Genomic DNA, 12,656 nt, shown 5'->3' on the forward strand with positions numbered 1-12,656 from the left:
TTCATCTCAACTGGTTTGACCTTCGTCTGGTCCTGGTCTGGTCCTGGTTTGGTCCTGGTTTGGTTCTGGTTTGGTTTTGGTCTGGTCCTGGTTTGGTCCTGCCTTGGTTCTGGTTTGGTTTTGGTCTGGTCTTGGTTTGGTCCTTCCTTGGTTCTGGTCTGGTCCTGGTTTGGTCCTGCCTTGGTTCTGGTCTGGTCCTGGTTTGGTTTTGGTCTGGTCCTGGTTTGGTCCTTCCTTGGTTTTGGTCTGGTCCTGGTTTGGTTTTGGTCTGGTCCTGGTTTGGTCCTTCCTTGGTTCTGGTCTGGTCCTGGTTTGGTTTTGGTCTGGTCCTGGTTTGGTCCTTCCTTGGTTTTGGTCTGGTCCTGGTTTGGTCCTTCCTTGGTTCTGGTCTGGTCCTGGTTTGGTCCTGGTTCAGTAGCTGTTTTCATGTCCGGCGAGGATGTACAGGTTACTGTGTTCAGTCGGGTTATCTGTCGCTCTGCTCTCCAGGACAACGACCCTGCAGACAGACAGGTGATCAGACAGACAGACAGGTGATCAGACAGACAGACAGGTGATCAAACAGACAGACAGGTGATCAAACAGACAGGTGAGCAGACAGACAGACAGGTGAGCAGACAGACAGACAGGTGATCAGACAGACAGACAGGTGATCAGACAGACAGGTGATCAAACAGACAGACAGGTGATCAGACAGACAGGTGATCAAACAGACAGGTGATCAAACAGACAGACAGGTGATCAGACAGACAGACAGGTGATCAAACAGACAGGTGAGCAGACAGACAGACAGGTGAGCAGACAGACAGACAGGTGAGCAGACAGACAGGTGAGCAGACAGACAGACAGGTGATCAGACAGACAGGTGATCAGACAGACAGACAGGTGATCAGACAGACAGGTGAGCAGACAGACAGACAGGTGAGCAGACAGACAGACAGGTGAGCAGACAGACAGGTGAGCAGACAGACAGACAGGTGATCAGACAGACAGGTGAGTCCTGTAGGTGTCGCTCTGTGTTTGATTTAATTAAACTTTTATTCCTGTTTATTTTAATATTAGTGACACATAACAACAGAACAGCCAAAGCTGCTTTTCATTGCACTAACTCTGTTCCTCTAGTCCTCTCCTGGAGGAGGAGAGGAGGAGCGAGGAGAGAGGAGAGAGGAGAGAGGAGAGAGGAGGCTCCTGGAGGAGAGGAGGAGCGAGGAGAGAGGAGAAAGGAGGCTCCTGGAGGAGAGGAGGAGCGAGGAGAGAGGAGAGAGGAGAGAGGAGGCTCCTGGAGGAGAGGAGGAGCGAGGAGAGAGGAGAGAGGAGAGAGGAGAGAGGAGGCTCCTGGAGGAGAGAGGAGAGAGGAGGCTCCTAGAGGAGAGAGGAGAGAGGAGGCTCCTGGAGGAGAGAGGAGAGAGGAGGCTCCTGGAGGAGCGAGGAGCGAGGAGAGAGGAGAGAGGAGAGAGGAGAGAGGAGAGAGGAGGCTCCTGGAGGAGCGAGGAGCGAGGAGAGAGGAGAGAGGAGAGAGGAGAGAGGAGGCTCCTGGAGGAGCGAGGAGCGAGGAGAGAGGAGAGAGGAGAGAGGAGAGAGGAGAGAGGAGAGAGGAGGCTCCTGGAGGAGCGAGGAGCGAGGAGAGAGGAGAGAGGAGAGAGGAGAGAGGAGGCTCCTGGAGGAGCGAGGAGAGAGGAGAGAGGAGGCTCCTGGAGGAGCGAGGAGCGAGGAGAGAGGAGAGAGGAGAGAGGAGAGAGGAGAGAGGAGAGAGGAGGCTCCTGGAGGAGCGAGGAGCGAGGAGAGAGGAGAGAGGAGAGAGGAGAGAGGAGGCTCCTGGAGGAGCGAGGAGAGAGGAGAGAGGAGGCTCCTGGAGGAGCGAGGAGCGAGGAGAGAGGAGAGAGGAGAGAGGAGGCTCCTGGAGGAGCGAGGAGAGAGGAGAGAGGAGGCTCCTGGAGGAGCGAGGAGAGAGGAGAGAGGAGAGAGGAGAGAGGAGAGAGGAGGCTCCTGGAGGAGCGAGGAGAGAGGAGAGAGGAGAGAGGAGAGAGGAGGCTCCTGGAGGAGCGAGGAGAGAGGAGAGAGGAGGCTCCTGGAGGAGCGAGGAGAGAGGAGAGAGGAGGCTCCTGGAGGAGCGAGGAGAGAGGAGAGAGGAGGCTCCTGGAGGAGCGAGGAGAGAGGAGGCTCCTGGAGGAGAGGAGGAGCGAGGAAGTGTTTTAACGGACAGCAACACCCCTTTGATCCAATGTGTGCATTGATTGGTCAGCTGATCTGACAGGAAACAGTCGGCTGTAAAGCACAACAGCAGCTTCTCATAGCCGATTTATTTATAAAATAAAGATTACTGAATCATGAATCAATCATAAAAACATTGTACTATTTTTCTTCATGAGCCAAAAGACTTCTTTCTTCTTCTCTGAAGCACAATAGCAGCGTTTGAGTCACAGTGTTGATGTTACACAGCCAACCGTGGTGGACTGAAGTGGTGGGCTGATGGCTGACCGTGGTGCCCTTGTTGCCAGAGGAGCTACCAGGCTTTATCCTGGTCACCCGGAGCACTATTTGGGCCGTCCAAACACTTTCTGGGCAGTTCAGAAGGTCCCTGGTTGGCAGCTAGCTAAGCTAACTAGCTGAAAAGGCTAACTACACAATATCTGCTACTGCGTCGCTGTGTTACTGGTCACAGCACACACAGCCGGCGTTCACTGGTTTGCAGTCTTATGCTCTAATTTCTACAGCGTTATAACTTGCAAACACACTTTTTAAATCTTGTTATTACATCTCTCGTAGTCTTTTTCTCTCCTCTGCTTTCTCTCCGAGCTCCCTTGTCACTGCTACTCACTCTCTTTTTTTCTTTTCTTGACCCCTGCATCTTCGCTAGCTCCTGCCCCACGGCCAATCACAATCCAGCAAACGTGACATGACTCATAAACAACCAATCACATATAATAAAACTAAACAACATAAGTTGTTCTCTATTTACACCACAGGCTCACCCAGTACACTGCAGACAATCTACCCAAAGTGGCAAAATATATTGTTTATATTGAATTGTAAATACCCACTGAAACATATTTTCTCCCAACAGAACATATAAGAAACTAGCAGCAGCCAAGAGATCCAGTAATGATATTTAAGGACAGATTGAATTGCCCTCAGCTACAGACAGATGAGAACACAGACAGGTAAGCAGACAGACAGGTGTCTCACCTGTCAGAGCCCAGCAGGCGGAACATCCTGCTGATGTCACTGATCTCCTGTGTGATCTGTAAAGAAGAAAAAAACATTATGACACAGCAGTGAGGTGGGCGGGGTCTTGCGCTCTGATTGGATGATTATTACCTTGTTATATCTGAAGCTCCGCCCCTGCATGCCATGTCTCCAGAAGGCCAAAACACTGTCCTGTAAACACACTGAGGAAGAGGAGGACACCGAGGTCAACACAGAACACACCTGGAGACAGATTCAGACGGTACTTTAAGATTTAAGGTGGTTTAAACAGACTTAAAGTGGTTTACCGATCGCCTCAATCTGGAAGTTGAAGGTGAGCTCAGCTGACAGCTTCTTGCTGGACTTAAGCTTCCCCTGGAGATTCACGATCTTTATACAACCTGCAGGAAATAAAAAGTACAAACACAGCTTGAGTCGTCTTCTGCTAAAACCATCTGAGTAAAACTTATGAATCAATAAATAAATATTCCATATGCTGTGTTCATTATAACAAAAATCATCTGCTGTCTGAGCTCTGTGATTCATCTGACTGAAGCATAAAGAGTGAACTTACGGTCCAGACAGACTAGGACTGTGTCTCTCTCCAGCTGAGTGATGTGGATCACACAGCTTTTAGGGTTTTCTGCAAGGAGACCCACTGTTAGCATACAGTACACATAATACACAGTATACAGTATATAATGTTAATTTTAGGATTCATTTTAAAATTTTGGTGCTCACTTATACAGCCCTACATGGCCAGGCTCCACAGTACATTGTGGACCTTCTGCATACCTACACCACTAGCTCTTAGATCCTCCTCCCAAGGCTTTCTAAGTGTACCCGGTACACGTTTTAAGACCTGGGGAGGTCCCTAAGCTTTGTAATAGTCTTCCAACAAGCTTAAGGTCCTTGTATAATGTAGACCCTTTTAAAAAGCAGCCAAAAACCCATTTGTTCAGACAGGCGTTTGGGTAGTATGTGCTATTCTATCTTAATTTGTCTATTTTATCTGCTCTCCTTGAATATTTTAACTGGTGTCTTTGTTTTTTATTTTATTCTAATTTTATTTTACTTTATTTTACCTTATTTTATTCTATTTTATTTTATTTTACTTTATTTTATTTTATTTCTTTGACTGTGAAGCACTTTGTAAGTGGTGTTTGTGAAAGGAGCTATATAAATAAACTTTGCTTGCTAAGGGATACATAGGCCTACACCATGCATGGGAGGGTTGTTTGGAGTCAGTAGCAGTTGGAGCACCTGAGTTGTACCTGAGTCAGGAGGAGTTTTACCTGAGTCAGGAGGAGTTGTACCTGAGTCAGTTGTATCTGAGTCAGGAGGAGTTGTACCTGAGTCAGTTGTATCTGAGTCAGGAGGAGTTGTACCTGAGTCAGGAGGAGTTTTACCTGAGTCAGGAGGAGTTGTACCTGAGTCAGGAGGAGTAGTACCTGAGTCTGGGGGAGTTGTACCTGAGTCAGTTGTATCTGAGTCAGGGGGAGTTGTACCTGAGTCAGGAGGAGTTGTACCTGAGTCAGGAGGAGTTTTACCTGAGTCAGGAGGAGTTGTACCTGAGTCAGGAGGAGTAGTACCTGAGTCTGGGGGAGTTGTACCTGAGTCAGTTGTATCTGAGTCAGGGGGAGTTGTATTGTTGTATTGTACTCCCCCAGAGTCAGTTGTATCTGAGTCAGGAGGAGTTGAGTCAGGAGGAGTTGTACCTGAGTCAGTTGTATCTGAGTCAGGAGGAGTTGTACCTGAGTCAGGAGGAGTTTTACCTGAGTCAGGAGGAGTTGTACCTGAGTCAGGAGGAGTTGTACCTGAGTCAGGGGGAGTTGTACCTGAGTCGGGAGGAGTTGTACCTGAGTCAGGGGGAGTTGTACCTGAGTCAAGGGGAGTTGTACCTGAGTCAGGGGGAGTTGTACCTGAGTCAAGGGGAGTTGTACCTGAGTCAGGGGGAGTTGTACCTGAGTCTGGGGGAGTTGTACCTGAGTTGGGAGGAGTTGTACCTGAGTCTGGGGGAGTTGTACCTGAGTCAGGAGGAGTTGTACCTGAGTCAGGAGGAGTTGTACCTGAGTCTGGGGGAGTTGTACCTGAGTCAGGGGGAGTTGTACCTGAGTCAGGAGGAGTTGTACCTGAGTCTGGGGGAGTTGTACCTGAGTCAGGGGGAGTTGTACCTGAGTCAGGGGGAGTTGTACCTGAGTCAGGAGGAGTTGTACCTGAGTCTGGGGGAGTTGTACCTGAGTCTGGGGGAGTTGTACCTGAGTCAGGGGGAGTTGTATCTGAGTCAGGGGGAGTTGTACCTGAGTCAGGGGGAGTTGTACCTGAGTCAGGAGGAGTTGTACCTGAGTCAAGAGGAGTTGTACCTGAGTCTGGGGGAATTGTACCTGAGTCAGGAGGAGTTGTACCTGAGTCTGGGGGAGTTGTACCTGAGTCAGTTGTATCTGAGTCAGTTGTATCTGAGTCAGGAGGAGTTGTATGTGAGTCTGGGGGAGTTGTACCTGAGTCTGGGGGAGTTGTACCTGAGTCAAGGGGAGTAGTACCTGAGTCAGGGGGAGTTGTACCTGAGTCAGGGGGAGTTGTATCTGAATCAGGAGGAGTTGTACCTGAGTCAAGGGGAGTAGTACCTGAGTCAGGGGGAGTTGTACCTGAGTCAAGGGGAGTTGTACCTGAGTCAGGAGGAGTTGTACCTGAGTCTGGGGGAGTTGTACCTGAGTCAGGGGGAGTTGTACCTGAGTCAGGAGGAGTTGTACCTGAGTCTGGGGGAGTTGTACCTGAGTCAGGGGGAGTTGTACCTGAGTCAGGGGGAGTTGTACCTGAGTCAGGGGGAGTTGTACCTGAGTCAGGGGGAGTTGTATCTGAGTCAGGGGGAGTTGTACCTGAGTCAGGGGGAGTTGTACCTGAGTCAGGAGGAGTTGTACCTGAGTCAAGAGGAGTTGTACCTGAGTCTGGGGGAATTGTACCTGAGTCAGGAGGAGTTGTACCTGAGTCTGGGGGAGTTGTACCTGAGTCAGTTGTATCTGAGTCAGTTGTATCTGAGTCAGGAGGAGTTGTATGTGAGTCTGGGGGAGTTGTACCTGAGTCAAGGGGAGTAGTACCTGAGTCAGGGGGAGTTGTACCTGAGTCAAGGGGAGTTGTACCTGAGTCAGGGGGAGTTGTATCTGAATCAGGAGGAGTTGTACCTGAGTCAAGGGGAGTAGTACCTGAGTCAGGGGGAGTTGTACCTGAGTCAAGGGGAGTTGTACCTGAGTCTGGGGGAGATGTACCTGTGTCAGGGAGGGTGGGGCAGGAGGAATTGGGATCGAGGGTCTGGAAGCTGACGGGTTGATTGGGTTCAGTTCCTCTGCTGAGGCCGACACAGATCAGAGGGTACGGCTGCTCCGGGATGACCAGCAGCTCTAAAACCTCCAGAGGACATGGAGGCTGGAAGTCCATGTTCTGAGGGGGACAGGCAGAGTTATCACTGGGCCTGATTCTCACTGTCTGTCCCATGATGTAGCCCGTCTGCAGGAGGCACTCAATTCATCAGAGCAAAATTTAAATTCAGGAAGATACGCATTTTAATAAATGCTTCTGACACTAGTTCTGGTTCAGGCTGGGCCAGGATCGGATACAACCCATGTCAGTGCGGGGCAGATAAGACACACAGCTAGTGTCATCATCATTAGCTCTTAAATATTTCAGATATCATTTTGGGAGAAATATTCCATCCATTTTCAGCCTCTTATCCAGATCTGGCTAATGGTGGCAGCAGACTACGTAGGGAAGCCTGCTCCTGCTCCTGCTCCTCCTGGAGGAGGCGTTCACAGGCCTGATGGGATATATAATCCCTCCAGTGTGTTCAGGGAGGTCCGCCCCGGGGTGTCCTCCTTCAGAGGGAGGGTTCTGATCAGATACTGAACCACCTGACTCTTCTGAATATGAAGGAGCAGTGGTTCTCCTCTGAGCTCCTCACCTGACAGGTGAGGTGTCCTTGAGCAAGGCAGTGATTCTGACAGCTTCAGACATGAGAAACACACACCTGCTTTCTTTCTTACCTTCACCAGCATGAACTTCTGCATCGGCTCCACCCACTCCAGCAGGACCACACCTGATTGGAAGGCTCCACCCAGGTATTTATGACCTGTGTAGGGGTTCCTCACTGTGGGGAGAGGATGGGGGGTCAAAGGTCATCACTGCTGTCTGGCTGGTGGATGTGTGCAACTGCACCTGTAACCTCTGACCCAGGTGTAAAAACATTTTGGAGACAGTGACATCATGAAATGAAGCCAGATTTTACAATGATCCTTGTCACAGATTTACTTTGACTTATTTATTCACTGTAACCCAAAATTATAATAATGATAAATAAATAATCTTCTTTGGGTTCTGCACCTCGGAGGACTGGCACCGTCCCGTCATGCAGCCTGACACTCCAGGTGCGGTGCCTTTGCTGCGAGCTGGTTCCCCCCCCCCCCCCACACACACACACACACTCTTATACGTGCTCAACTGAATCAATTGACTTTTAATTGCTTATTAGTCCTTAACTTTATTTATGTATATATTTATTTATTATTTTTAGCCCATATATAAGAGAGGAGGAATATTTGCATGCATGCACTATGTGTATGTTTTTGTGCATCCACGTGTATGGGTTTGAGTGTATTTGTGTATGGATGTTTCTATCTTGGCTCATCTAAACCCCCTAAACTGATCTCACACAGACACACATCCATCTACTCGCTTACCCCTCGTCAGAGATGTCATATTCCTTCATTTGTCTTATCCTCCTTTCTTTTTGTCTTTTGTCTCTCTTGGCTGTTTTGTATTTATGTACCTCACCTGTTATGTATTGTTTTGTATCCACTGTTATTCACAATAAACTTACCCTTAGTGAGCACTTCTTTACTAGATATGATCAATCTGTCTTTAGTAACAGGCTATGTACCACAGTCCTTTAAAGTAGCTGTAATTAAACCTCTTCTTAAGAAGCCTACTCTTGATTCAGGTGTTTTAGCCAATTATAGACCTATATCTAACCTTCCATTTCTCTCTAAGATCCTTGAGAAAGCAGTCTCTAATCAGTTATGTGACTTTCTACATAACAATAGTTTATTTGAGGATTTTCAGTCAGGATTTAGAGGCATCATAGCACAGAGACAGCACTGGTGAAAGTCACTAATGACCTCCTAACTGCATCGGACAAAAGTCTTCTCTCTATACTTGTCCTGTTAGATCTTAGTGCTGCATTCAACACAATTGACCATCACATCCTATTACAGAGACTGGAACATTTAATTGGCATTAAAGGAACTGCATTAACCTGGTTTAAGTCCTATTTATCAGACCGATTTCAGTTTGTACATGTTAATGATGAATCCTCCGTGAAGGCAAAAGTTAGACACGGAGTTCCACAAGGTTCTGTACTTGGACCAATTCTATTCACCTTGTATATGCTTCCTTTAGGTAATATTATTAGGAAACACTCCATAAATGTTCATTGTTATGCAGATGACACCCAATTATATTTATCAATGAAGCCAGATGAACCCAATCAGTTAACTAAACTCCAAGCATGCCTTAACGACATAAAGACCTGGATGAACTGCAATTTTCTGCTACTAAACTCAGATAAAACTGAAGTTATTGTGCTTGGCCCTAAACACCTTAGAAACACATTATCTAATGATAAAGCTGCTCTGGATGGCATTACCCTGGCCTCCAGCACCACCGTAAGGAATCTGGGAGTTATCTTTGATCAGGATATGTCCTTTAACTCCCACATAAATCAAATCTCAAGGACTGCCTTTTTTCACTTACGTAATATCACAAAAATCAGGCACATCCTGTCCCTAAAAGATGCAGAAAAACTAGTTCACACATTTGTTACTTCTAGGCTGGATTATTGCAATTCCTTATTATCAGGCTGCCCTAACAAGTCTCTAAAGACTCTCCAGCTGGTCCAGAACGCAGCTGCACGTGTTCTGACTAAAACTAGAAAAAGAGATCACATTTCTCCCATTTTAGCTTCGCTGCATTGGCTTCCTGTAAAATCTAGAATAGAATTTAAAATCCTTCTCCTAACTTACAAAGCCCTTAATGGTCAGACACCATCATATCTTGAAGAGTTCATAATACCGTATTATCCCACTAGAACACTGTGCTCCCAGTATGCAGCTTACTGGTGGTTCCTACAGTCTTTAAAAGTAGAATGGGAGGCAGAGCCTTCAGCTATCAGGCTCCTCTCCTGTGGAACCATCTTCCAGATTGGGTCCGGGGTGCAGACACCCTCTCTATGTTTAAGAGTAGGCTTAAAACTTTCCTTTTTGATAAAGCTTATAGTTAGGGCCGACCAGGCTCGCCTTGGATCAGCCCTTAGTTATGCTGCTATAGGCCTAGACTGCTGGGGGACTTCCCATGATGCACTGAGCTCCTCTCTCCTTCTCCTCCTCTCCATCTGTATGCATTCATGTAACAGCAATGCATGTCACTAACTTTGCTTCTTCCCCGGAGTTTTTTGTGCTTTCTCATCTCACAGGAAAACCTGACTCCCGGGCCGAACCTTCGCGGTCCTTCACAGTCCTGATGGCATCCTTCCCTGGCTGTTGCTGCTCGTGCTTGTTGTTGTTATTGTTGTGATTGTTTTTCTTCTGTCCCCCCTCCCCCTTTCCCTCTCTCTTTCTCTCTCTCCACCCAACCGGTCAAAGATGGCCGCCCACCAAGAGCCGGGTTCTGCTTGAGGTTTCTACCCGTTAAAGGGGAGTTTTTCCTTCCCGCTGTCGCCAAGTGCTGCTCATGGGGGAATTGTTGGGTCTCTGTAAATTAAAGAGTACGGTCTTGACCTGCTCTATGTGAAAAGTGCCTTGAGATGACTTCTGTTGTGATATGGCGCTATATAAATAAAAATTGATTGATTGATTGATTGAAACTCTGTCAGCTGCAGCACTGACAGAAGTCAACCTCTGACCTCAGTGAGGGAACTCTGATAGTTTTCAGTACTTCAGTAAAGAAAAAGAAAAATGTACAGAAAAAATAAAAGAAATAAAAGACAAACATGTGGGAACATGGTGTGATGCATGATGGGAAGCAGCTGATGACTCACCCACGCAGCACTTCAGACAGCCTTTAGTGTCGGGAATTTTACTGGAGATGGAAAACTTCCTGCAAACAAAGAGACAAAACACATTTCTGTGGTGTTGTTGGTTCTCAGTGTCAGTCACTGATCTGACAGCAGCTCACTAAACACATCTGTGATTCTCTTTTCATCTGATTTACAGCTGTCACACATGTGATGAGTGAATCATTACGGTCACTCATTAACATTGAAAACTTTACTCAGAGTCCAGCAGGAGGCAGCAGAACACCTTCATCATCCTGAACTCTACAATCTTCATCTTCCTCACAGCCTTCAAACTCTTATGTTACTTTAAGTCCTCAACGTCAAACCCTCTCAGGCCTCAGCAGACTCTGATGTTTAGTGTGTTTTAGCGTGTTGAAGGTGTTTAGCGTGTCGGTGGGGGACTGACCGTGGCAGGATGCGGTCCGGTAGACGGTGCGTCGGAATGGAAACCGGCAGCTTCTGTTTGTGTTGCGCCTGTTCGAAAAGACCGACCAGACTGTGGCAGTGCAGCTGAGAGGCTCGGCCTGCAGACACAGCGCAGGGCTCAGTTAACACACTGAAACAACACTCGACGTGTTTTTCAACGTTCACTTGAAACCTTTTCCCTGAAGGTTTTAAAGTTTACGTTTCTTTCATTCATCAGTTATAGTTAATTCTTTGATCTTTATTCATTTTTCATGGTGTGATTTAGTGAATCAGTGACGTGTTTGTGACTCACCTGAGATGGAGATCAGAGTGTTGTTCATGACGTAAACCCAGGTACACCTGCGAGGAAACAGCTGCAGAGACATCGAGTTGAATATCAACACTTGTGATCAGACTCGTGAGTGAACAGTGAAACTCTGTTATCGTCTGGATAAATAAAGTTGAGATGAGTTGAACAATGTGAGATAAACAGCAGCCTCCTGCTGATGTCTCATATTTAATATTTCCATAAACTGCCTGGAAGACGATATATGACTTCAGTACAAGTTTTAATGCCACAGTTACAGGTAAAAGACAGTAAAAGTACTTGTTGTACAGGATGATTTAATATTTCATTGGATTATAATTATTGATGAATTCATGTGTTCCTCCTGGAGATAAATAAAGTTTTATCTGCACCTATAATAATACATCGTCATTTAGTTATTGATTATATTTTGTATTATTGATCTGAAAAGTAACTAAAAAACTAAAACTGTCAAACAGATGACGTGCAGTCAGAACTGCGTTATTTCCCTCTGACAGGTGGATCAATACAAATCTATCATTCAGATCAACTAAATCAAACGTCTGATCCAGATGTGGATCAGGTCTCCTGAGGTTTAAAGATCTCTGCCAGATGTTATTAAGACTCATAACAATAATCTGCTTCTAACAATAATTTGTGTCTGACGAGTTTGTTTGTTTTGTTTCCTTTAAACGACAAAATCTCCTCCTTCTAAGTCACTAAAAACCCAGAATCTGTAAAAATATATTTCTACAGTTTTCCTGCTGGACACCAGATGTTCTTCCTTCACTGTAAAGTTCATGTCAGTGTTCAATACTGGACCAGGACTGACTCCAGACCGGCTGTGATGTAGCCCCGCCCCTTAAACCAGATCAGAGACGAGAACAAACATCCAGCTGAAGGAGCAAGAAGGAACGTGTTTCTGAGTGGAGGGACGTTAATGAGACGGAGAGTTCAGTCAGCTGATGCTTCACCTGTTCCATGCAGTTCTCATGCAGCTCGTTCAGGTTCAGAGTGTAAATTCCCTCCTCAGCTCCGAAGATCAGATACTGATCTAAAAAACAAAATGCCAAAAAATACCATTTAAAAATGTGCATTGAAAAATAATAATCTCAATTTCTGTCTCAGCAACAATCAAAGCAGCTGATGAGGTCAGAGGTCAGAGGTCAGGGGTCATGTGAGTGTACCACGGGTGTTGGGGTTGATCCAGGACGCCGCAGAGTGAATCTTCAGAGGACAGCCATTAAAGACCTTCGAGAAACAGGCTCCCATCTGAGAACAGAATGCAGAACAGCAGGTAGAACATTTGAAACCTCAGGAACATGAGAACATACGCAGGAGTTTAAAGACGTGCGCCGCTGAGTGACTCACGTGCACTTTAGGAGTCGGTGGGAGTCCGTTACTGACGGGTTTCTGCAGAACAAACACACACTGACATCAGTTCAACCATCACGCTTACAGTTTATCACTCATATATATCGTCATATTTAATAAAATCATCACATGGCAGGAGACGCCGGCTGTGAGTTTACAGACTCACTCTGTACTCATTCATGTTCATATAAATTATATAACTGTATCTGGATGGTCACTTTATTCAGACATAATCCGGCAGAGAGCACATGAAACATAAAAACATACATGAAAGATGAAGTGACA

General features: G+C 46.6%; 1 protein-coding gene across 2 annotated transcripts in view; it reads right to left on the bottom strand.

The window, feature by feature from the left end:
- Positions 1 to 334: 334 nt before the first annotated feature.
- LOC121881858 (mitogen-activated protein kinase kinase kinase kinase 3-like) overlaps positions 335 to 12,656 on the bottom strand; it is a 67,407-nt gene continuing 55,085 nt past the window's right edge. For both annotated transcript variants that reach the window (XM_042389619.1, XM_042389618.1), the window contains exons 21-33: positions 12,369 to 12,410; positions 12,185 to 12,269; positions 11,972 to 12,051; positions 11,004 to 11,064; positions 10,692 to 10,809; positions 10,268 to 10,326; positions 7,221 to 7,324; positions 6,450 to 6,621; positions 3,761 to 3,829; positions 3,495 to 3,587; positions 3,319 to 3,389; positions 3,187 to 3,242; positions 335 to 499 (exon numbers count right to left, since the gene is read on the bottom strand). In XM_042389619.1, coding sequence (XP_042245553.1) covers positions 412 to 499; positions 3,187 to 3,242; positions 3,319 to 3,389; positions 3,495 to 3,587; positions 3,761 to 3,829; positions 6,450 to 6,621; positions 7,221 to 7,324; positions 10,268 to 10,326; positions 10,692 to 10,809; positions 11,004 to 11,064; positions 11,972 to 12,051; positions 12,185 to 12,269; positions 12,369 to 12,410 — 1,098 coding nt within the window. In that variant the 3' untranslated portion in view covers positions 335 to 411. The remainder of the gene's footprint in view (positions 500 to 3,186; positions 3,243 to 3,318; positions 3,390 to 3,494; positions 3,588 to 3,760; positions 3,830 to 6,449; positions 6,622 to 7,220; positions 7,325 to 10,267; positions 10,327 to 10,691; positions 10,810 to 11,003; positions 11,065 to 11,971; positions 12,052 to 12,184; positions 12,270 to 12,368; positions 12,411 to 12,656) is intronic.

The sequence above is a fragment of the Thunnus maccoyii genome, chromosome 2 (assembly GCF_910596095.1).
Source record: "Thunnus maccoyii chromosome 2, fThuMac1.1, whole genome shotgun sequence".
Lineage (NCBI taxonomy): Eukaryota > Metazoa > Chordata > Actinopteri > Scombriformes > Scombridae > Thunnus > Thunnus maccoyii.